This window comes from Eumetopias jubatus, unplaced genomic scaffold, assembly GCF_037043125.1.
Source record: "Eumetopias jubatus isolate StellerSeaLion01/CBP00866 unplaced genomic scaffold, mEumJub1_p1.0 scaffold_5, whole genome shotgun sequence".
NCBI lineage: Eukaryota > Metazoa > Chordata > Mammalia > Carnivora > Otariidae > Eumetopias > Eumetopias jubatus.
In genome coordinates, this window is record NW_028274811.1 from 109,434,742 (window position 1) to 109,459,368 (window position 24,627).

The 24,627-nt window shown below is 43.6% G+C and overlaps 1 protein-coding gene across 3 annotated transcripts in view; it reads right to left on the reverse strand.

Annotated features, from left to right (window-relative positions):
* The window catches only part of GRIA1 (glutamate ionotropic receptor AMPA type subunit 1), a 306,924-nt gene extending 283,087 nt beyond the window's left edge, over positions 1-23,837 (reverse strand). For all 3 annotated transcript variants that reach the window (XM_028106558.2, XM_028106561.2, XM_028106560.2), the window contains exons 1-2: positions 23,437-23,837; positions 20,282-20,419 (exon numbers count right to left, since the gene is read on the reverse strand). In XM_028106558.2, coding sequence (XP_027962359.1) covers positions 20,282-20,419; positions 23,437-23,518 — 220 coding nt within the window. In that variant the 5' untranslated portion in view covers positions 23,519-23,837. The remainder of the gene's footprint in view (positions 1-20,281; positions 20,420-23,436) is intronic.
* Between the last annotated feature and the right edge of the window lie 790 nt (positions 23,838-24,627).

A 24,627-nucleotide genomic window follows, 5' to 3' on the forward strand; every position in this document is an offset into this window, starting at 1 on the left:
GATGAAGAGAAGTGGGAGGGGGTTGGGCACAGAGCCAGCCTTGAGCAGAACTGTCACATCCCAGGTCTAGTCTACAAGACTCCCTCTCGCTCTCAAATGCACCCCTCCCCAATCCTTTTGCCTAAGCTTCTGTTTGCTTCCTATCAACCATCAAAGTACTTCCACTTATCATGGAGGAAACACCTCAATTATCAGTTGTTGTAGTCAGCTTGGGCTGCCATAACAAAATATCACAGACTGGGTGGCTTAAACAACAGAAATTTATTTTTTCACAGTCCTAGAGGCTAGAAGTCTGAAATCAGGGTGCCATCATGATTAGGTTCTGGTGGGAGCCCTCATGTTGACTTGCAGATGTCTGCCATTTCACTGTATGCTCATATGGCTTTTCGTGTGTGTGTGTGTGTGTGTGTGTGTTCGTGTGCATGCGTGTGTGTGGAGAGAGAGAGGGAGGAAAGGAGGGAGGAGGGAGCACCCAAGCTCTCTGGTATCTCTTCTTAGAAGGGTACTAAAGTCACCATGAAGGCCCTACCTTTATAACCTCATCTAGACCTAATTTTCTTCCAAAGACCCCATCTCCAAATACCATCACATTGGGGTTAGGAACTCAGCATATGAATTTTGAAGGGACACAATGTAGTCTAGCAACAGTTCATGGAATTGGTGCTGTGCACAGAAAGATATGCCTTTATTGGCTAGAAAGGGCAAGTTTGAAACCAACCAATGACTTCCTAAAAGTGATACCACAGGCACTGGGTCATCGGGGTGAAGATGGCAAGGTGCTTCTGAAAAAAACGGGCCAGGTTTCCAGGAGCCATGCTGATTGGGAAATGCCCAGAATCAGATAAAGGGAATCCTATCCCCTGCTAGTGAGTCCATACTCCTAGAATGGCCTCTGCCAGACTGAGCCAAGATATGTCAAGCCAAACCTCCCATTCATTGGTCTTTGTTTAGCCTCCTAAGCCACAGAGAACAAACACAATCCTTTTTCAAAAATGGGCATTTAGATGTTTAGCGGTGAAGACTGGGCCATACTCAGCCCAAGACTTTCTTTCTCACAGCCTCCCACCAGTCCTCACTGGAAATGCTTTCCAGATCCTTGACTATCTGAATGTAGTGTTTAAATATGGTTCCACCATTCCTGTGACCCGCCAGTGAAGTCCAAAGTCCAATTACCCACAGTGGAGAAGGCCTGGTCACAGGATTTCTTTATAGTACCTGTAAGAATGGCCTTGCTTCCATCAGGTAAAGGCCGGGGGCAGGCTCCCCCTCCAGTCCTGTCACCCTCCCCACTGTCAGCACAGCTCAACCTCTGTTTGAAGCCTGCCTTTCATTTTTGATATTAACTTCACAGGTTGCATTAAAACTAATTTGCTTCAACTTGCCCAATTTTAAAATTTGCATGGCTTCTTTATTTACTTTTTTTTTTTTTTTAAGATTTTATTTATTTATTCATGAGAGAGAGAGAGAGGCAGAGGGAGAAGCAGGCTCCCAAGGAGCAGGGAGCCCGATGCGGGACTCGATCCCAGGCCTCTGAGATCATGACCTGAGCCGAAGGCAGACGCTTAACCATCTGAGCCACCCAGGCGCCCTATTTATTTACTTTTTAATAGTAGCACAGAGGCTGGGTGTTATTCCTGGATGTTCTTCCTAAACGTAGGTTACCCAGAACTGGATTTGCTGGGCTGAGAAAAGGGAGCACAGCAGCAAGGCTGGCCTGGGCCAATTTGGCAAGTGCTTCCCCAGAGTCTGCCAGTTCTTTCTGAAATCACCGGCAATTCCTTGTTCTGGGTAAAACTGTTTGGAGAACTGGCTCCAAAAATTGATAGAAAGCTGGGAAGAGAGAAATAAGACCTTGCTTGGTGGTCAGAAGTCCTGCGTTAGAATCATGACCCAGAGACTAACTCAATGCAGATAAAGGCCTTTGTCCTCTCCTGGCCTTCGCTTCACCATATGTAAAACAGAAGACCAGACTAGGCATTGAGTCCTACAAGCTTTTAATAGGTAATTCACTACAAAGGGGAACTGCCATATTTGGGAAATACATACTTTATCCCCCTCTGAGAAACGAATAAACCATATCAGTATAGCAAAGGGACTTCAAAATCCAGAAGAAAAGAATCTCCCCACTTTGTTTTAATCCAGCATTATTAAATTTCTGGCCATGCAATCTTCCCTATTCACCCCAACCCCTAAGGAAAACCTATCAGCAGCCTCAGAACATCAGAATTGTAACAGGAAACACAGCCTAGCTGGGTTCCTAAAGCTCTTTAAAAACCAACCCTTTGGGGTCTACCATGTAGAAATGTGGATTTTTCTATGTCATTTGACATCAGGTAACTTTATTCTGATGGACAATTTTTCTAGTAAGTGCTGAATAAAACTGTTTCTATTCATGTAAAAAGAGAACCTTTTGTGTATCAGCTATGAAACTTTATTATTCTGTCTCTGAAATACCTTTTTGTGGCCTTCAAAGCATTCTCTAGACTGAAACGGGTCCACTTCTTCAAATGTTATCTTCCAGGTCCCCAGGAACCTCCGTCTAGATCTTCAGACTCACCATGTTAAACTCTCCACATTGTTCATGAACTCTGTTTTGTCGATTTCTTCCATTCTCGTCTACAACCCTGGACAGCCCATGTTCACAATGCCCCCTAGACTGATCAGATACTCGTGATCAAGGCAGTCTTAAACTAGGATCAGCACAGTCATCTTCCAAAGGCAGGAAGGCAGAAGAATACATTTCAGAAACTGTCTCAATTACAAATGTTTGAAAAAAAGTCAGGTTCTTATTAATCCACTGTTTTATCTTAAAACTCACTTTCCCAGAGCAGTTCATCCCTCCAACATTTTCATCAACATTGCCCTATATTTCACTCCAGCAGCAACTAGTTATATATTTAGTTAAAGCATTTTGCTTTCTTGTTCCCAAGTAAGTGCAGGACCAGATTTAAATTTTATTTTATTATTTTAAGGCAGCTGACTCTAAGCAAGACCTGGAGAACTAAAAGGAATCATCTTGGCAGATGGTAAAAAGAAACAAGTAACAAAGTGGCTCTATTTTGGGGTTTTGTTGTTGCTGTCATTTTCAAATCAAAGAAGTTTTAGATCTAGATATTTCCTAACTAAATTACAAAATCCTATCCAGAGCACTTTTATTCTCCATGCCCCTCAATTCAACAAGAACACTGGATATTCTGATGAAAATTCTGGAGGACATTTCTAAAAAAGCTTGTCATCACAAACAACTAAGTTGAAGAAACAATAATGGCTCCCATTTTGGGGGCACTTACTATGCCAGGCCCTATGCTAAGCGCTTTCCTCATTTATCTCCTCTAAGCCTTACAACAACTCTGAGAGGAGTGTATTATTACTGCCACTTGACAAAATAAGAAACAAAGGGTTTGACAGGTTAAGTCACTTGCAAAGATCACACAGGACTCAAAATTACAAAAGTGTCTCCCAAGTCTCTGTCATTAACCATTATGCTCACCTTGAAAGTATTTATTAGGCATCTACTCCAAGAATTTGGATCGCAAATACAAATGATCTTGTTCCCCGCCCCCCCACCCACCTCAAAGAACTCAGGCTCTTGATAGTAGATATGACTTTTTCCCCATATAAAGAAGTTACAAAGTCAGAGGGACCAATAAAAGCAGTACAAAAGAAAAAAAAGGAGCTAGCAAAATAAGGTAAGAAGAGATCAGTTATAATTGAAGGAATGAGAAACAATTTCATAGAAGGGCAGTCATATTTGAGAAGCACCTTAGAAAGTAGATCTGGGGGCTCCTGGATGGCTCATTTGGTTAAGTGTCCAATTCTTGATTTTGGCTCAGGTCATGATCTCAGGGCAGTGGGATCAAGCCCTGTATCAGGCTCCACACTGGGCATGGAACCTGCTGCAGATTCTCTCTCTCCCCCTTCCCGTGCCCCTCCCCCAAGCTCATGCGCCGGTGCGTGCTCAATCTCTCTTAAAGAAAGATTTAGTTTCTTTACTGTATACTGTACATCCAATCCATCACCAAATCCTGTTGTTAACACCTTTAAAATAAATTACAAATCTACCTCTTTTCCTCTGCTACCACCTTGATGCAAACCACCATCATCTGTCATGTAGACTATTGCAGGAGCCTCTTAGCGCTTCTCCCTATGTCCCTTCTGTGGTGCACTGGGCTACTATTATAGAACTACACATCCACATCCTTTGCCATGTGACTTGTAATCCCTCTTAGATGGTAGAGTATACTTCTCTGCCCCAAGAGTGTTAGGTTTGGCCAAATGCCTTGCTTGAACCGATGGAATAATAGAAGACATAACACAAGCACAGGTTTTATGATAAGGCTTAGCCTCTTGTGTTCCAGTGATCCTCCACAAGAGTAGCAGGTGTTTTTTGTAGCTGCTGTCCCTTCACCCTCACTCCCAAAACACCGACACACAGGGCAGGTCTTAACCCTCCTGGAGTCCAGCCTTATCAGCCTAGAACAGGTGATCCATAGTCAATCTGAAGAATATGGTTGTTTAAAAAAAAAGTTTTGTATAAGCTACTACGATTTTGATGTTATTTGTTATGCAGCAATAACCGATTGAAAATGGTGTGTATCACTTTCCCCTTCTCTAGAGAGGAACCACTTTTAAAAATATAAAATCAGATCATGCACTCACTCCCAAGGTTAAACGCCATTAGTAATTTTTATTGTTTAAAATCAATCTCAATTTGTTATAGGTGGCCTACAAAGTAGCCTGCCAAACTCTTTGTTTAGTATGCTTTAGCCCACTGATCTTCTTTTTGTTCTTTGAAGCCACAAATTCACTCTTACTTTAAAGCCTTTACACTTACTACTCTTTTTGTCCGGAAAGTTCTAGAGCCTAAGTCTATGTTCATCTGGTAGCCATTAGCCACATGTGGCTATTTAAATTTAAATTAACTAAAATAACATTAAAGATTTAGTTCCTTAGTCACACTAGCCACGTTTCAAATGTTCAACAGGCACATGAGGCTAGTGGCTATCATATTTGACAGCACAGGGATAGACTGTCTCCCATCATTGCAGAAAGTTTTATTGGTTATAACAAGGTGCAGTTAAAATATCACTCCTTCAGAGACACCTACCTTGACCACCTACTTAAACCAACTCTCTAGATTACTGTCTGTTCCATGACTCTATTTGGCTATATTTGTGGCATTTATCAACTATTTGAAACCACTATATTTATTTATTTATTCATCAGAATGTAGTCCCTAAGAGTGCAGGGGTTTTGTTGCTTTTGCTCTCTGCTACATCCCCAGGGTCTAATAAAGAGTGGTGTTCGGTAAATACTAGTTGAATAAATAAATGACATATTCTCAGTTGGTGGGAAGGTCAATGCTAGGGGAAGCAGAAGCATGAACAAAAGCAGAGCAGTGAGAGACTGAGAGGCACATTTGTGGCAACACTGGGTAGGATACATTGGCTGGAACACAGATTGTGGATTGTTAGATAAGTCTCCAAAGGCAGGCAAACTGAGACCATGTTATTGAAAGACTTGTATTCTGAGCTGAGTTTGAACTTAAAACAAGATGGGGAGCCACTGACAATTTTCTTATGATAGAAAAGTTTCACGATGAGAAAGTCTTCAAGAAATTGATCTACTTGCTGTGTGGCAAGTGGATCATAGCATGGAGAGACTAGTCAAAAGGCTAACGACACAATCCGATGAAAAAAGAAAAAAAAAGTGGGCAGAGTCAAGAGTCATAGTGGTGGCCAGAACAGCACATCATATGTACTGGATGGAGAGAGGACAGTCTGGAGGACTCAGACATGACATTTTGAGCTTGAGTAACTCAACAGAACTAAAGTGAGGGAAGAGCAATGGGTCTGGCAGAAAAGATGCCAAGTTCTGTTTTTGATATACTGAACCCAAAACGTAGAGGTAGCATCTTGGGGAAAGGGTAGATATAGGGAAATATATATATATATATAGCAGAAGGGATCAGAGAGAGCCCCAGTGGTGTCAGTGGGGGAGAACACGGCATCACAAAGCTCAGGACTCTTAGGGAGGGGCATGGAGATTCCCATAGGTGTTCAGCTCTCAGAAACAAAAACATAATACAAGTGGAATTGGTGATAAGAAATACATTATAACCCTAAAGGAAATGGTTCATCAGAGTAGTCAGAGCAGAAACCATATTTTAAGGTATTCAGAATGATCTTGGAGTAAGAAAGAAAAGATAGTACAGCTTAAGTAACTTTCCCAAAGCTAATAAATACCTGGTTTCTAGACTTCACATGGACTTCATGAGCTTCCTGTTCCCAAAGACTCCTGCTTTTTAGTGTCTGGAGTACAGATTAAATGGAAGGCTCACATTAGGTGTTTTCTGCCCTCCCTTGTAGCTGTGGCACCTCCATAGGCTTTATCAGATAGATTAGGGATAGCTGGAGCTTATCCTGCTTGCTCGAGACAGACTCTGCCCTAATTAACCACCTCAATGAACAAATGGAGTTTGGTACCGAGCTAAGATGAAGTACTTTGATTTAACATTTCCTTCACACATAATTTAAATCTCAGAATCTTTAATTTTTATAATCACAGACTTGGAAAGGATCTAGAAACCATCTAGGTCATTTCCCTCCCCTGTGAAAGAATGAATACACACACACACACACACACACACGCACACGCCCGCATATACCTCCTGCCATCCTCAGAAGCAACAGCAACAATCAATATTCTGGACCCAAACCAGAAAGGATAGCCAATTCCATGACCTGTCTGGTAGGAATGCCCTGGGAACCTTACTACCTTCCTCTGTTATGCTCAGTGGCTTCCACATTCTGTGGCTGTCTTGCCATGGTAGCAAGTACCCTATTATCAACCCCTGACTTGCACATATAATATGGTGCAGAGAAACCAGCATCTGCCTGAGGACAACTGAGTGACCCAACTTGCAAGGAATGTTTTCAGGATCCCTCATTCTCCACTGCCTAGACCTAGACTCAATGCCCTGGGAACCTTACTATCTTCCTCTGTTATGCTCAGTGGCTTCCACATTCTGTGGCTGTCTTGCCATGGTAGCAAGTACCCTATTATCAACCTTGACTTGCACATATAATATGGTACAGAGAAACCAGCATCTGCCTGAGGACAACTGAGTGACCCAACTTGCAAGGAATGTTTTCAGGGTCCCTCATTCTCCACTGCCTAGACCAAGATTCGCAATCTAACTTGCCCATGTGGCTGGTTTTTCACATTCCACAGGGTATCATACCCCGTCTGGCTGGCTCATTTCTAACTTTCATATTTGAGCTCAGAAGTCACCTCCTTAGAGAGGTCTTCCTTGAGCACTTAAGTAGGTTCTCTTCTACCATAGAGATTTCTTACCACATTCTATTTTCTTTATAACCATAGTAACAATTTCTGTTATTTTTTTATTCGTTAATGTACTTATTGCCTATTTCCCTATAGAACATATGCCCCATGGAGACCAGGACCGTATCTATCATTATCCAGTGTTCCCTCAGTGCCTAGTAAAATGTGGAATATACAGTGGTTTCTTGTACTGGCCAGATATTGCTACACAACAAAGCATCCCCAAATTTAGTGGTATGTAACGATGAGCATTTACTATCATGTTCACAGGTCTGCAGGTCAGCTGGGACAGCTCTGCTTCAGACTTTAGCTTGTGGGTTGATGGCAGCACCTCTGTGTTTTGTATTTTTCTTTCTTCTGGGACCAGCCGGCTCTCTGAGGCATTTTTTTCATGGCTTCTGCTTGAAACATGCCTAACAATATCCCAGTTGCAAAAGCCAGTCACATGACCAAACATAACATTAATGGAGCAGGGAGATATACTCTTGCCAAGGAGTTTGGGGGAAGAGATGAATAATTACCAAATAAAAATTGAATCTATCACAATGCTGCATAAATATCAGTAACTGAATAAATGAAATCCCTCCCGGAGATCAGTTGACCCTTCTAGTTAAGCAAAGCACTTTCTAATCCTTATAATCCTGTGTCTCATCAGTATTAGTTTTAGGATTTCAGTCCACTGTTAATCCATGACCTGGCAATAAAGAACTACACCACCCTGTTCTCCTTGAACAGAAACTAACTTAAGAACTCTGCCTGTTTAACAGAGGTTAAAACCTCCTTCATTTCATCCTGGCTCTCTCTGTACCCCTCTCTTCAGGCATAGGGAAGCCTTCATCCCTGCCAAAAACTAGGAGGGATGGAACCAATTAGAAGAACCCACCATCTGGTGGTGTGGGCTCATCAAATTTGCAGCCAAGATTCCTGCCGGGACTGTTTAAGAGTTTGTGCACAATAGCTTGAGTGTCTGCGTAGAGCAGGAAATGTCTTGGTCACTGGGAGAGAGTATGGGTGCCTCAAAATCACCAGAGACCTTAAGGCTGAGAGCCCCAGCATTCTGTCAAAGAGTAATCCATAAAGATCCCCCAGCCACACCCATTTGGGTGGATGACACTTCCAAAAATTGTTCCATGAACACAGGTTTACTCCTGGCTGAGTGTGGATTATTAAAGTCTCCTCAGTTTTGCGCCTCATGAACCTGTCTGGATTTCAAACCTTTTGCCTGCCGTGACTTCTGACCTTGCCTTACCCACCAGAATCCCTTGTATGTCCTCTCTTACTGGTGGCTCTTTTGTGCCTCAGCGTACTGACACTTGGTCTAGCTCCAGCTTCTCTGAATTTCCCTTTCTGCAGAGAGGTACCATGGAGGAACATCTGTATTTCTTTTTATTATTATTATTATTTTCCTACTGAGGAATAGTATCCTGATTTCCTTTGGAGAACTACTCTTTCCCAATGTCCTTGTAGTCCGGCATGGGGGCTGACCGAAACTAACAATCCATCTGGTCCTTCTCACCACCCCAAACTCTAAGAATGGTCATGTGACTAGACCTAGACCAACCTAAAGATAACAATATCCTGTTCACCATGTCATGTTCAGAAATGAGTATGAGTCCTGATTTTTATTCAGTGACATCAGGCCCAGGACTTTTTTTCTGATGGGAATGGATGGGAAAAAGAGAAGTTCCCTTTCCATTGGACCTTCAAATGGGCAGGTAAAGGCTGGCTGTGCTGGGATCTGACAATTGAGATCTGGCATATGATATGTATTGTCTGAGAATAAAGCCAACTTAGTGAAATGCTGAGACTAAAAATTCAGGGGGTATATCTCAGTCCTCATGACATTATTCAAGCTCCTGAATCTACCTGTACACAAAGTCAAAACTATGCAGTTGGTTAGGTTTCTGTCACTTGCTACCAAGAGAGTCCTGACTGTTCACTGCCCAAATGGGATTGCCCTTTCTCTCTATAAGCAATAACGTCCTAAGCTGAAGACATTGGCCCACATATTTAGTCCAGCTTGTGGACTGAATCATAAGTGAAAAGACATGCTTTCAGATTTAGCAATGTTGCATATTTGGACCCTGGGTAAACTTAGCCTTCCTGAGGTTTCAATTTTCCCCATCCACAAAATAGATTCATTCATAGATAATGACCACCCTCATAGGAAAACACTAAAGATTAATTAGTCACATTGTACTTGTGGTGCATTTATGTTAATAGATAAGAAGCCTAGTTAATTATATTATCCTGCATTTCCCTAGCACTTCTGAGTTTTCAAAGCTCCTTCATGTGAGTAATGACATTTGCCTCTTCTAATAACCCTGAGAATCTGGTATTATAAGCCCATATTATAAATCTGAAAACAAAAATGGGCACAAGGATTTCTCAAGGTCATATAGCAAGTCAGTACCAACAGTGAACAAATTATTTCAATTTATACACTATTCTATTAAATCTCATTGGAAATTGTCCTACTGGTCTATAATACTCTTAAAAATCAGAATAATATATACAAATGATTACACTTTTATTGGGATGATCATCATAGCATTGTTTGTGGGAAAATATTTGGAAATAAACTAGACATTCAATAAAAGGAAGCAAATTAAATAAATTGTACATATGTAAGTTGTACATAGTACAATACACTTTTAGAAAGATATTAAAAATAAATGTGCAATATTCAAAGTAACATATATGTAACACTGGGTAAAAAATCATATTGTAAGACAGTAATATCAATCTATTCTTAATTTTTAAGTTGATATGTTCAGAAGAAAGATGGGAAGTTTATCCTTAGTATTGTAATTACACAAATTTTATTTTGTTTGGTGTCTATGTCCCCCTGGCTTTCTATAATACCCATATCACATTTGTACACAAAATAAATGTTGTTCTTAAGAAGTTCATTTCCATCCTAAAGAGTCTACATAATGAACACACACAAACAGTCTTAACCATTGGGTGTCAATCTCATTAGCCTCCAGCTGCCTCATTAACCCCAATGTTGCCTGCATCCTCTGCGGTCTGGACCTCCCATGACCTTGGGCTTCCATGTGCTCTTTGGACAGCAGGCTGTGACACCCCAAAGTCACAAGAGCATCAGGGTGGAAAGAGCTGTCCAGGATCTTCAGTGCACTGCACACCTTTACTGCAGGTGCCATGGAGCAGCACAGGCCACTTGAAAGCACAGAGGGCTATGTGACTAAAGCAGCAAGCCCTGATAGCAGGGAAGCAGGCCCCTGCCACGGGAGGGAAACTACAGGGTCCACACAAGAGCAGTAGACACAGCCGTCCGTGGAATGAAGAAAGCCCTCCCAGACTGCAGATGTCTAGGGATGGAACTAGACACACACAGGCCACTGCCCCTGCTCACTCCCTCTGAGAGCTCAGGTTTCTCACCTGGGGAAAAGGGAGAATAAAAGTAGCTGTCTCATCATATTGCATTGAGTGGAAAGTTGATTTGAAATCAACCATCATTTGTTCCTTCTCATAATAACCACATGTCATTGATAGGATTATTTCCTTCACTTGAAAGAAACTGAGGTTCAGAAAAATAGAACTGACTTGTCCAAGCCATACAAGGCCACAGTGGCACAGCCAGGCCTTGAACCGGAAATCCTTGATCTAGAAAGTGGAGTCTTATACCTTATCTAGGACCCTTACTGACAACGGTCCAGAAGGACCCAGATTGAGCTTTTGATTGGGCTTACAACTATCACTTTCTAGCAACACTTTCTAGTTGTCATAGCCTTCCACAGGAATTTACAATGCAGCCTACTGGAACTCTCGGAACTCGTAATATTAAAGCACAACCCCCATAAATGGCAGGAATTCGGGCTTATTCTCACTGCTGCCCCAATGTTACATAATACACAGCTATGCATTCATTCATTCAACTAGCCTCACTGAACACTATTCTGTGGTGGACACTGTGATAAAAAGCTAAAGAAATGCAGCCACTGCTCCCAAGTTGCTTAGACCAGTTGGTCAGATAAGACGAGGGTCCTGGTGACTAAACCCCAGCGCTACGTGTGACAGCTGCTCTGGGGAAGGTACAAAGGACCAAGGGGCAGAGGAGGAGGGTGTGAACATGGAAAAGCAAGGAAGGCTTCCTGGAGAAGGTGATACAAGGGCTAGGACTAACCAGAAGGACAGAATTTCAACAGGGGAACATGGAAGGAAAAGTTTGCAGGTGCAAGTGGAAGAAACAGCATTGAGTTGTCCAGTTTGACTGCAGATCAAGGTTCCTGCTGATGAAGTAAGTGGGGACTCCAGCTGGGTCCTCACTTGCATGCCCAAGCTTACCAGCCCTGTGCTGGATCAGCCTCCAGTCCCCATGAGCACACCCACGAGCACGCCATGGAGCACACACAACAACTTACCCCTACACCCAGTTGTCAGCTTCCCCATCCCCTCAGCATCTGTCCCCAGCCCTCTGCCCATCTGCCAGGCTTCATCCCAAATTGGCAACAGGAGTAAAGGCACAAAGATCATTGCTACATAAGCAGAAAGTCTTCAGGGAACATGAAAGTGGCAAAGTGCTCTTCAGCATCTGATTCCTGGTGAGAAAACAGGAATCTGAACATGACACTTCTCTGCTTAAAACCCTTCAGTGGGCTTCCCACAGCTCTTGGGCTAAAGATCAAAACCTGTAACAGGGCCCACAAGGCCTAGCCCCTGCCATCCTTTCCAGCCCCCCACTCCCCTCATCCCTCACTTCCCCTCTTCTCAGGCTTCTGCCCAGGAAGCTTCTAGAATATGCCTCCTGTTCCAAGCACCACATCACTAAAAGCCTTCAGTTCTCAGCTCAAACACCTATTCATCCCTGTGCCCAGAGCTGAATCCTTTGTAATATGCTTCCATTGAATCATGGATCTTTCTTTCACATCTTTATCACAACCTATAATGATATACTCATCTGTACAATTATTTGACTAAAATCTGCATCTCTCATTAGCTGGTAAGCTCCATGAGCACAGGGCTGCCTTCTGTTTTCATTCACAGTAGTAAGCGCTCCATAAATACTTGTTGAATATTGAATGAATGCACCTGAGACCCAATGGGAGGCTTAGTGCTCCTGCCCTGGCATACAAAATGTAGCCCGGATGTATAACACGGTGGGGGAAAGTTCAGAGCTTTCCTTAGATTCTCAGTCGAACTAGTGGCTGATACAAGAGCTTCTTTTCTAAACAGTTTGTCCCTGAGTTTTCCATATACTCTCACCATAGAAATATAGCCCTAGAGGAACTTTTAGAAATCATCTGAGCTTTATTTTATAAATAAGGTTGGAGTGGTGATGCTTTTCCAAAGTCACACACAGGAGAGTTTCCAGGTGATAGTCCAAAGTTTGAACCCATGTCTTTAAATCCCAATTCACATACTTTTCACTGCCTCAAACTTGGTGTGTGTGTGGGGGGGGGGGAGGGGGACATATTAGGAAAGAAAGAGAACCTCTCCCTTATATCAGGTTTTTTGTGCACGCCTATTTCCTCTTTAATAAGAACCTGAGCCCCTTAAAGGGAGAATCAATGCCTAATGCATTTTATTTTCCTCTATTCCTAGTGGTATGCCTTGTCGTGGTAAATGGATTTTATCTCTTGCATCAATTTCAACTCTGAGCAATTTGTAGTAGCTGCCTGGAATGCTATGATGAGAAAGAAAAAAGAACAAAGCAAGGAAAGGAAAAGAAAAAAGAAAAGAAAAGGAGGGAGGGAGGGAGGGAAGGAAGGAAGAAAAGAAAAAAAAGAAAAGAGAAGAAAGAGGGAGGGAGGAAAAAGAAAGAAAAGAGAAAAAGAATTTAAGGCCATGTCTATATTTAGTGGGAAAGAATTCTGTAGGCAATGACTGTGGTCTGCTAGGGTGTGCAAGGGGGCAGTAACGGTACATAGGCTCCACAGAGGGCAATAATAATGTTTTGAAGGAATGGACAAATGAATGAATCTTAACCATTTATCTTGAGTGTCTGAGAGGAGAACAGTAATCTCACTGATTTCAGAGTCTTCAAACTAGTCAGAGGAAGCAATGTTCACAAACCTCAGCACAAAGAAGCTTATGATTATCAATATTATAAAAAAAACCCAGAGTGAAAAACAGACTCAAGCTGATGCCTCCATGTCTTAAAGTGAAGGCAGGGGTGAAGATGGAGAAGCCACAGTCAGATTTGTAACATCCACCAGAGAAACACAGACATCTGCCATTTAACCGAGAGCACAGGGTGGATGCAAGAGACCACCTCTGAACTCTCCACCTCACAACCATGAACACATGCTGCACCTTTCAGGGCCTGCTCAACTTCCCCAGGAGTCTTGCTTATTATCCACAGCCATGCTCTGCCTCAGAAGTCTTAGCTCTTAACCCTGAATCATAAACTTCATTGGGGCACTTCCTGTGTTGGACTCTTCTACTGCTCTTTTTCTTTTCTGTGTCCCTAGACTAATGCATTTTGGAAGGGGGAAAGCCCACTGAGTTTTGGGAGTCCCCAAAGCTGACTTCAAATATTGGCTCAGTCTTTCTCCACTGTAGAATATGGGGAAGACACTTACTCTTGCTCAGTCTCCATAGCATCATCTACAAAATGGGGATAATGATTTTTCAGGATTGTTATTAAAACTCAAAGACAACACATGTGAGGGTGCCTGGGTGGCTCAGTTGGTTAAGCGACTGCCTTCGGCTCAGGTCATGATCCTGGAGTCCCAGAATCGAGTCCCGCATCGGGCTCCCTGCTCAGCAGGGAGTCTGCTTCTCCCTCTGACCCTCTCGTGCTCTCTCTCTCTCTCTCATTCTCTCTCTCCAATAAATAAATAAAATCTTTAAAAAAAAAAAAAGACAACACATGTGAGGTATCTGTCACATGGTAGGTCTCTGAAATGATCTTTGTTTACCCAGCACCAGCTGGTCTTCTCTTCATTACTATGTACAAATTTTTTGAGAGCAAAAGTTATACACCTTTTGTGTCCTCTACTATTAGTTATATAATGAAGAAGAGATACTATTTGAATGAAATAATGAAATGACAGGTGCTGAAGGATATAAATTGGGTGTGAGCAGACTGGCTTGCTTACGTGCCTGGGCAAGCCCCGTAATTTTGTTACACTGGCCATGTGTACAAAAGGGAGTGCTAAAGACGGGTAAACTGGAGAGTTTATGCCTTATGCTTAAGGAGGACAGCACTGGGGCGCCTGGGTGGCTCAGTCGGTTAAGCGTCTGACTTCGGCTCAGATCATGATCTCAGCGTCCTGGGATGGAGTCCCACATTGGTTTCCCTGCTGAGCAGGGGAGCCTGCTTCTCCCTCTTCCCCTGCCCCTCCCCCTGCTCATGCTGTCTCTCTCTCTGTCTCTCAAGTAAATTAAATCTTTAAAAAAAAGGGGGGGGCGCCTGGGTGGCTCAGTTGGTGAAGCATCCACCTTTAGCTCAGGTCATGATCCCAGGGTCCTGGGATCGAGTCCCACATCGGGCTCCCTGCTTGGCAGAAAGCCTGCTTCTCCCTTCCCACTCCCCCTGCTTGTGTTCCCTCTCTTGCTGTCTCTCTCTGTCAAATAAATAAATAAAATCTTAAAGAAAAAAGGGGGGGACAGCCCTTCTCAGCTCTAGACAAGAGAAGTTTAGTAGGAATGTAGGTCCAGGGTTGCCTGATGCCCTAAGTTTCTTTTAGAAAAGCCAGAAATCTGGATTTTTATGCCATATTTTAAAAAGCACTGTGCATTTTAAATTCACTGGACTATTAGTCTGCAACTCTAAAAATGATGAGGGACTCTTAGGCAAGAGCTAAGATGCCACCTGTCTGCTATCCATGCCTAAAGTCTGGCTAGATCCCCCTCGGGCTTCCGGAGTGGGTCTATAACAGAGGGAAACCCACTATAATTAGGCAACTGGCCCCCACCTGATTGCCGTTTAGGCTCTCAGCATCTTGTTTTTTTTTTTTTTTTTAAGATTTTATTTATTTATTTGAGAGACAGAGCACGAGTGGGAGATGGCAGGGGGGATGGACAGGGAAAGAATCTCCAGCAGACCCCATGCTGAGCATGGAGCCCAATGCAGGGCTTGATCCCACGACCTTGAGACTATGACCTGAGCCCAAACCAAGACTTGGAGGTTTAACCAGCTGAGCCACCCAGGCATCCTGGCTCTCAGCATCTTTATGCTGTGTGATTCCCTGACTCCTGGAGATATTTGTTCATTTGTATTAGGGGTATAGCCCTTTGCTGGGTGTTCTCAGCAACACTGAACAATAGATATACATGACCTTTCTGGCCAGTGTTTCACATTCTGGTGGTAGAGTTGACCTATAAACATATATCAAGGCAACAGTGCAGGACAAACCAACTGGGGCTTGAAAACGCAATGCTTCCAGGAGCCAGGCAGCTAAATAAAATGAGAGAAATGGGCTGGTTGGGAAAGAAACCATCTAGATGGAATACTCCCACCTCTATCCAAGCCAAATTGGGGCCACAGAGATGTGAGATCCAATATTGCCACATCTTTTAAAATTTTCAAAGAGACCTAAGATACCCAAATTTTGATGTGAAATTCCATGAATCTTAAATATTGCGCTGCACCTAGCTTATGGATGGCCATTGGGGGACCCCTTCTGCAGTATTGGACAATTGACAATTGCAGATGAGAGGCCCAGCCTGGAATGCCACAGAGGCCAGAGCAAAAGAGTAACACAGAAAAGTTATCTTCTTTTCCTTTGCATCTGTCATTCCCTCTGCCCAGAACACACTTGCTTCACCCCCATCTTCCCCCTTACCCCATCCTCCTGGAAAGCTTCTGTTTATCATGGAGACTCGATTCTACCACCACCCTCTGAGGAGTCACGCCCACTCCTTAGGGCATCTTTAACACTCCCTACAAATTGCTGTTCCAACACAATATTGTATTTTAATTTTCTCTTTACAGGACTGTCAGCCTCACTAGGGATAAAGTCCTACAGGCAGGGAAGATGTCTTAACTGTTGTCTGTGCTTCTAGTGCTTAATACCATGTCTGGGCTTGATTAAGGGCTCAAACATGCTTGCTAAGGCAATGGAAAGCTTTTTAGATTGAAGCGTTTCTCAAAGTGTGATCCCTATACCAACTACTACGGAATCCCCACAGGGCCAGCTCTTGAATATTCTTACTCATTAAGTCCAGAATCCATCCCTGAGTCTTGCTTTATATAAGCTCCCTGGGTGAATTTTATATGCACTGAAGATTGAGATCCTTCTGGCTAAACTGTAACCCTCCCTAGGAAAAAGACTGTGTCTTCTTTGTTGGCCATTATATTCCTAGAACCTGGTATGGCACTAGGATTAAGTTAGGCCTTCGGCATATATGTGTAGCATGAATGAATGAAAAGGTAAGAATTAAGTTGTAACTGCTCCTCACACCTCTCACAGAAACCCCGATCTGCATCTCATCTGTCCTTTTATTTATACCTACCACAAAGGCACCAAGATAGGCTGGATAGCTGGTCAGTAACTACTATCTCTATGGACAGTCTCAACTCCTGCCCCTCTAGGCTTGGACGAATGCTCAGAGGAGAACATAACGCATTTGCTGATTCAGTGATTTTATCCCTTGACTGCAGACAAGGAGAGCAAGGAAGCTTGAATGAAAAGGACATACGGCACTCTCACCTTGGCTGCTGGGGTTAGCAGTACTCTTCTTCCATCTTCCCTGCATCCCCTACCCTACAAGCATCACTTTGCCTCTGGAATCCCTGATGCCAAGACTTCCAGCAGGAATAGCTCCTGTTATACTTCCTCTCCCTTCCCTTCTCTACCCTCTGGTGGAGGGACAGTGAATAGCAAAGTGGGCTGGAAAAAAACCAAATAACAGCAAAAATTATGAAAAACAAATATTTAGTGAGGTGCCTGGGTGGTTCATTCAGTTGGGCGTCCACTCTTGATCTCGGCTCAGGTCATGATCTCAGGGTCCTGGTATCAAGCCGTGTGTAGGGCTCCATGCTCAGTGGGGAGTCTGCTTGAGATTCTCTCTCCCTCTGCCCCTCCCCCTATGCATACTCTCTCTCTCTAAATAAATAAATAAAATTAAAAAAAAAAAAGAAAACCAAATATTTAGTTATTTTCTGGAGGTAAGACTGAGGCAGTTAATTTAAGGTAACTACTAGTCCAGATTTCAAAAGAGCACATGAAATTAAACCTGAGTAAGATGCTTTTCTTGGTCTTCCATAATGATTAGTTAATGTAGTTCACCGAAAACCTGTCTACTGTCTTTGACATTTTTTACTCAATTCAAATCGGGAATGAATACAGATGTACTCACTGTACAGATGTACAGTTTTCCTAAGCCAACGGACCATAGAGACCATAGCCCCAAAAGGTTTCCTGGCCTCATATAAAAGCTAACAGAGAATCTCCCAGGCAGGCTGGGAATTACAATGCTTCCACTGCCACCCAAATTGTCCAGTACTGGCTCTGATCTTGGAGCTAAAGAGAAAACGATAAAGATCTAAGCACAAGATAGTATTATTGCTTCTGAGACAATCCCCACAGCAACATTCCCCACTGGACCAAAAGCTACTTGAAAGCAAGGGCCTTTTATCATCTCTGTTTTTCCAGGGTCCATCTCAGTTCATAGCATTGAAGAAACATTTAAAGAATGGCCAAATTAACGGAAACCTGTACACTGGTATATGGCAGGAATCAAGTTCAAGAACCCAGATCCATTCACTCCAGGTTCACTAACCACAATGGGTAACACTGTGTATTGTATTTCAATCTCCCCAGTAAATGGCCAACAACCCTATTACAGATCAAGTGTTAGGTAGTTAAGATAACAATACAGAAGCACCACCTTTTGCCACAGAACATTTCCTATTTTTTTTTGTCTTTTATTATCTTGTCCTGCCAGTCAACATCTTGACACTAGGACAGCAGTTAACATCTCATTCCACCAAGCTCTGCTGTAGACAATTCTCAGCAGTATGAGTGAATACGCACACCAGCCATTTATTTTTCCTGATTCCTTAAGCAAGTAATCCTTCTTGAGTAATGGACCCCTTTGAGAGTATGACAAAAGCTATGGAGCCGCTCCTCAGTAAATAAATTAGCATATGCATATAAATGCAAAATATTATGCATAATCATAGGCGGTTTTTAGATATGTTGATGCCCACACCCAAATCCTCCCTTCAAAGACCCTAGTCTAAGCCATATCAAAAGGAATGGAAGTTACCTATTCAACATTATTCAGCTTTCCAGGGAGATGGTTTCACAGAACACAGACCTCAACAATTAAACTCCAGCTCTTTTTTAACGATAGTGAGTAACACAGTAGACAAGATTTTCAACCTCAGCATTACCAAAATGCAAAATTGCTATTTTATTTATTCAATGGGCCACTCCTGTGTAAAATCACAGTTATAATTTGAAGCACTATAAGCTTTTCTCCTTAGGTGCTTTATCAAGCCACTGCCTTAAAAGTCTCTGAAAACTCCCTTTTTCTTCTTGGGTAATCTAAGCAGAATTGATCAGGCTACTATAAGAAACAGTATATCTATCACAGTGCCAGGAACATGGACCGTGGGGTCACAGGACCACCATTTACTTCTTGGGCAACCCTGGGCAAGTTATATAACTTGGTGCAGCCTCAGTTTCCTAAACAGAAGTTTCCTCAGTTTCCTCCACTCATAGTGCCCCCCCCTTAAGGTGCCTGTGAGGATTAAATCAGCTAACACGTGAAAATTAGTGCGTTGCAGGGGCCTTTGTGATGCTCAATAAGTGATAATAAATGCTAATGTAATTGTCTATAAAATACTTGTCCTAGTTCTCAACACACAGTAAATCCTCAATAAGTGGAATCTGGTATAATTGTAATTCTTGGAATTTGTATGAACATTATCTTCTCTTATGAGTGGTCTTAGGGATAGGGAGAATTCCAAATTCTCAGTATGAGCTTTCAATGCATAATGAGCTTTCAGTGCATCATGCACATTCAGTTCAAACCACTGAGAGCCCACCATGAGGGAATGTGGGAAAGAGATGAAGGAAATGTGATCTATGTCTTTGACTATGCAAAGCTCAGTAGAAGTCACCAAGTCCACAGGGGCACACAAAGCCTATGGTGCAAATTTAATCCAGTTGGGGGTCTCCAATTGTTCTTGCCCATTCAGCTCACACCTCCATGCCATAAATTCCCCACTTGAGCTCAATCCCTGAAGGGAAAATGTCTCTACTGATTAATTTTTATGCTTCCATCTGTCATCAAATAGCAATCATGCAACCACACAGATTTCCTTTTCAGTCCTAGTTGTCAGAAAAACGCAAAACGGTGTTTGTTGCCCATATTTTCTTATGTATTCAATTCATATGTCAGAGACTTCTCTCTTCCTTTTCCTTCTTGAGGTCACCTCTCAAAGGCTGTCCAACAAACTATGTCTTAAGCAATCAATCACTTCAAAGCATTTTGGAAATAATCAAGGCACCAACTTTACAATAGTTACGGGCCATTTCCCAAAGTGGGGAACCAGATAGACAACTTGTCACATACCCTTTCTAATCAAATACAGGTGTACTTTCTCCTTTTAACTTGTGCACAGGAAAGGCGTAAGCATTTTAAATCACATTTCCCAAGTCAGAAACTTTAATTCTGTATCTCTCAGAAGTTTCTCATGTGTGAAACTCTCTCAGCTGAAGAAGAAAACCTTTGCCAAGGTAGGGAAGAGGCAGTCAACCCAAGCGCCCATCATACTGGCATTTAAAGTTAGCTGACAGTGAAAAAGCAGACCCATTTTCTAAAGCATTCCAGGATGTAAAATACCAACTGATAGAATCACTCAAAAGGCCCTGGAAATTTTTCTTGGAGGGCTTTATCTGATGAAGACGAACGACAACTCAAGTGGTTTTTGCGACACTACCACCCACTCACAGGCCCTCCTTTCATTGGTCGATCGCAGAAAGAAATGTCAGGAATAGCAGCAATTACTTACATCTATAGGTCATCTCAAAGCTGTCACTGATGTTCACAATATCAATCTGGGGGAGCAGCTTTGGGGGCTCTGTGAGTTGTGACAAAGCAAATCTAAAAGCGGCATGTTCCTGTGACTGCTGGTTTGGAAATAATCCCCCTACGGGAAAGAAAATGCAACATGGTGTCTGAGTTAGAGGCAGGTTTAATCCCCCAACAGCCCACCCCAAATGGGCCCTTTTCGTCTCTCCATGCCAAACCCACTAGTTTTAGCCTTCAGTGGTGGGGAGGGGAGTTCAAACAGACTCAAGTGGACATGGAGGCTTAAACTTCCACAGATGAGCTTTTATGTGACAAGGGCCTCTACCACTCTGCCCAAACATTTGGCTGTTCATTCCTCAACCCAGATCAGGTCAGAGAAAACAGGAGAGCAGCATTTCTCTTCCTCCTCCTTCCTGTAACCATCCAGGTGGCCTAGGCTCTTGTGTGCACATAAACCCTCGTTGTGTCTAATTTTTCCTGTATTGGACCCATTCCTCACTAGAGAGCCTTACCGGAAGTAGTAGGAACAAATGTTGCAGGGGAAAGTCTAGCACTGGGACCCTGTGGGCTTCTTCAGCACTGTCACCCTTTGCTTTGACATTTTTGGTCTTTGACCTGGCAAGACCTGAATGCAATTTAACTATTCTATCACCTCTGAGGTATATTACTCATTTCTTCTGAAAACCCTGGATTTTTACAAACATTCTGCTTCCTCTTTGACACTCATGATCCCAGCTACTTGGGAATGGCTTGTTACATAAGAGATTGCCCTGGTGTATATTTGCATGGTAGAACCCTGGACTTCAAGGATGTAGGGGTTTAAGAATGTCAAGAGGGTATGAACATTCTATTCTAGTGAAAAGCATAACAAAGGTGCCTGTTGGGGCTCTAGTCCCAACAAGCAAAAGTACATGGCTTACCTTTGTATTTACTGTGGACATGTAAAATGAATTCAATTCCATTCCTATGGATTAGAATCAGCTATTTCTAGAGACTGAACTATAATGAATGTTTACACAGAAGTTTATTTCAGATTCAACAGGAATCACAGTCCCAACGTAATGTACTTATAACTTCTTATACAGTGGGTATGTGTTTGTTTTTAAGAACCAATAAATGGACTGTAAAGCTTTTATTAGCTATTGTACAAGTAGAATCAAGTACTACCTGATGGCAGTGATATTTTCAGCATTTGTTCTGGAATTTAATGTTTCGACCTTTTATTTGAAAACAAATAATGGTTCTCCCAGTTGAACAAATAAGTTGGGGCTAAATATGATGAAAAATCTGCAGAGATACATGGGCGAACATATCATATACACGTACACAAAACACAAACTACCTCCACGCATTTATACCCATAGTGCTATACACAAATACACTTGGAGAAAGCAAGTCCACATATCTCAAGACAAGCATTTCCAATCAGCAGAGTATGGGCAATGCATCAGTAGCAACATAAACAATGCTACACAGAAGAGAAAGTGATTTACACATGTTCATATGCCTCCATTTTAAAGAGTAAAAACAAAAAACTCCTGCTGGATTCTGATGCTCCACCCTCCCTCCCCAACCCCCAGGTGACCACACCCCAAACACTTCCCTGTCCCCTGCCTCCTCCCTAATGAATGAAAGAGAGGGGTGGGGGTGGGGAGGTAGGCGGCTACAGATGGGGCTGCAAAGGAAGTGTCTCGCGAGGCAGGAAGTTTTGTTTTGCGTGTAAGGCACTAACACATATACACAGACACACTTCGGAATATAGTTTAACAGGTGTCAGGAAACAAAGCAAGTTACTCCACGGCTGTTCCAACCACCCTGGGAGCCAGCGTGCTGGAGAGGCAGAAAGAGCCTGGTACTGCAGCACATGTGTGCCCAGCAAAACAGGACCTGTACCATATCCCCCCACAAACACACACTCACACAAAGAACACAAACTACCAGTAACAGGAACTTTCCCCAGTGGAGCTATGTCCCTACGAGGGAGAGAAAACAGAACCCAAACCATCCAAGATGCCTCCGAGCAAAGCAGCTAGCTCCATTCCGGGACACACACAGCACTGGAACGCTGGTCACCCTGAAGCCCCGAGCCCTTGTGGACAGGCATTGTTACTGGTGTTATTGCTCCTATTGTTTTGCTTTCACCCATTATTATGAGGAGGAGCAGTATCTATCAGCTGCCCCACAAACACAGGGAGGGTGAGGGGTCCTTTCAGAAGCATGACAACCAGGAGGGGGAAATGGGGAACAAAAAGCATGTTGAAACCTGCCTTTAAGTTGAGAGGATAGAGCCTAGTGATGAGGACAGCTAAGGGGAGGGAAGGGAAACGTGTCCGTGTGTGTTTGTATGTGTAAAAGGTAGACAATGTCTGTGGATGGAACATCTAAGAGGAGGGGGCAAGGAAAGGAAGCTAGGCAGACTACGAAGTTCCAGGATCGGGGGATTGGGGACCACCAGCCCAGCATGGCAGACAGCAGACAGAAGGCAGCTGGGGCTGTCCAGGGCAGGAATGAGAGCCCCCCTTGACTTGGACTGGGGGCCTCCTGGCATTATTTCAGGGGCTGCAATAAACCCAGCACCCTACACTCCTTCTTTCAGAGGGTCTCTTTTCCCTCCCCCAGCCAAGAAATCATCCCCTCAGTCAGTTAAATACATATGTGCATATTTAATACCTAACCACACACAGAAATACACCACACATGTATATATATATATATATATATATATATATATATATAAATAAATAAAATCAGACACCATCTATCAAGCAATGGAGTGAACTCCTTTAGACACCCACCACCTCTTTCCTCCTCCTCGCTACAGCCTGAATTTTCTTTCTTTCAAAGCAGTGGTTCCTCCATTTCACATGCTCATGCCTAGAGTGTGAGTGGTGTGTGTGGAGCTGTGTTTGTATGTGTATGTGTGTGCACACTTCCCTCTGCCCCTCATCTGATCAAGAGAAGCCCCCTCCCCTGCTGGCGGTCCAAGTCTGCCTTCCATCATCACCTAGCTTTCTATCCAAGCACAGTCCCTAGCAGGGGGAGGGGGGGTTGGGGGACACAGACAACACCCCCCCCCCAAAAAAAAACCCTTGCCAGACCCAGAAAGTCCCTCCCCAGGCTGCCCCTCTCACTCACCGATCTGGATATTGTTGGGGAAATTGGCACCTACTACCGCGCCTAGGAAACCGGTGCAGAAGAAGGCAAAAATGTGCTGCATATTCCTTTTTGCATTGGCGAAAAAGAAGCCCAGGTCCAGTCATAGATTTGGTATTTCCCCCCCCTTCCCTTGATTCCTCTCTCTGTTCTGCCTGTTCTTTTCCTCCTGCAGTTCCTGCCTTCCTTGCTTGCTTCCTTCTTTCCTTCTGGGAGGTTTGTCTGTTTCCCTTGGAATCCGAGCACTTAAACGGCAGCGTTAACACCAACTGACAGCCAGATTAACTGAGCACGGAAAAGAGAAGCCTGTCCTCATGCTGGCGGAGCGCTTGCTCCCCCTCTCCTCTCTCCTCTCGCAGCCTGCCTCTCTCTCCCTCCCTTGCTCTTGCTCTCCCCCTCACACTCACACAGGCTGCAAACTCGGGTGGCGCTAATACCCAACTGAGCCAGCTCAAGTACATGGCTGACCTCCTCTCCCTACCACCCCGTCTCCCAGTCCTCACCTTCGCCTCTCTTGTGTGTGCAGATGGGGAGTGGAGGAGGCTGGGGGGGGATGACACAGGGAGCCTGGTCCTGAAAGGAACAGCCCGGTCCCCATCACCCTCCCCCGCCTCCCCCAGTTCTCTCTGCCCCCTCCCCCAGCTCCCGGCCCCACAGATGCTACTGGAAATGTGGGTTCAGCTGTAAGTCAGTAGGTGGCAGGGGGTCCCCACAATAGTCCTCCATCCACCCGCTGCTTGATCTAGGTCACTTTTTCTAGGAGCGCACGGGCTGTGCTGGATATATCTCCTGCACTCCACTGGCCCAATTATTCCTACAACTAATTCCTAAGGGGGAAGACCCTAGAAATCCCTCCTAGGAGCTTTAAAGGAAAATAAACCTTTTCCTCCCTAATGGGAGGAACGACAGAAAGGCAAACCAGAGGGTCTGGAGTGATTGGCAGGTGCCTTGGCTTGGACATTTGGCAGTCCCTGCCTGCTTTTACAAGTGGGACTTGGTGGTCCCTTCTGAATCCTAGGCATTTAAAACGGGCCCCCTTCCCACTTCCCCTGCATGCCACTGGAGTCTATAGCATCAGAATCGTGTGGGTGTACAACAAAGGCTAAGGATACTTAGAGCAATTACATGAGTCATTTTGCAGGGATTCTAGTGAGAAGATTCAGGCTTCTTTCA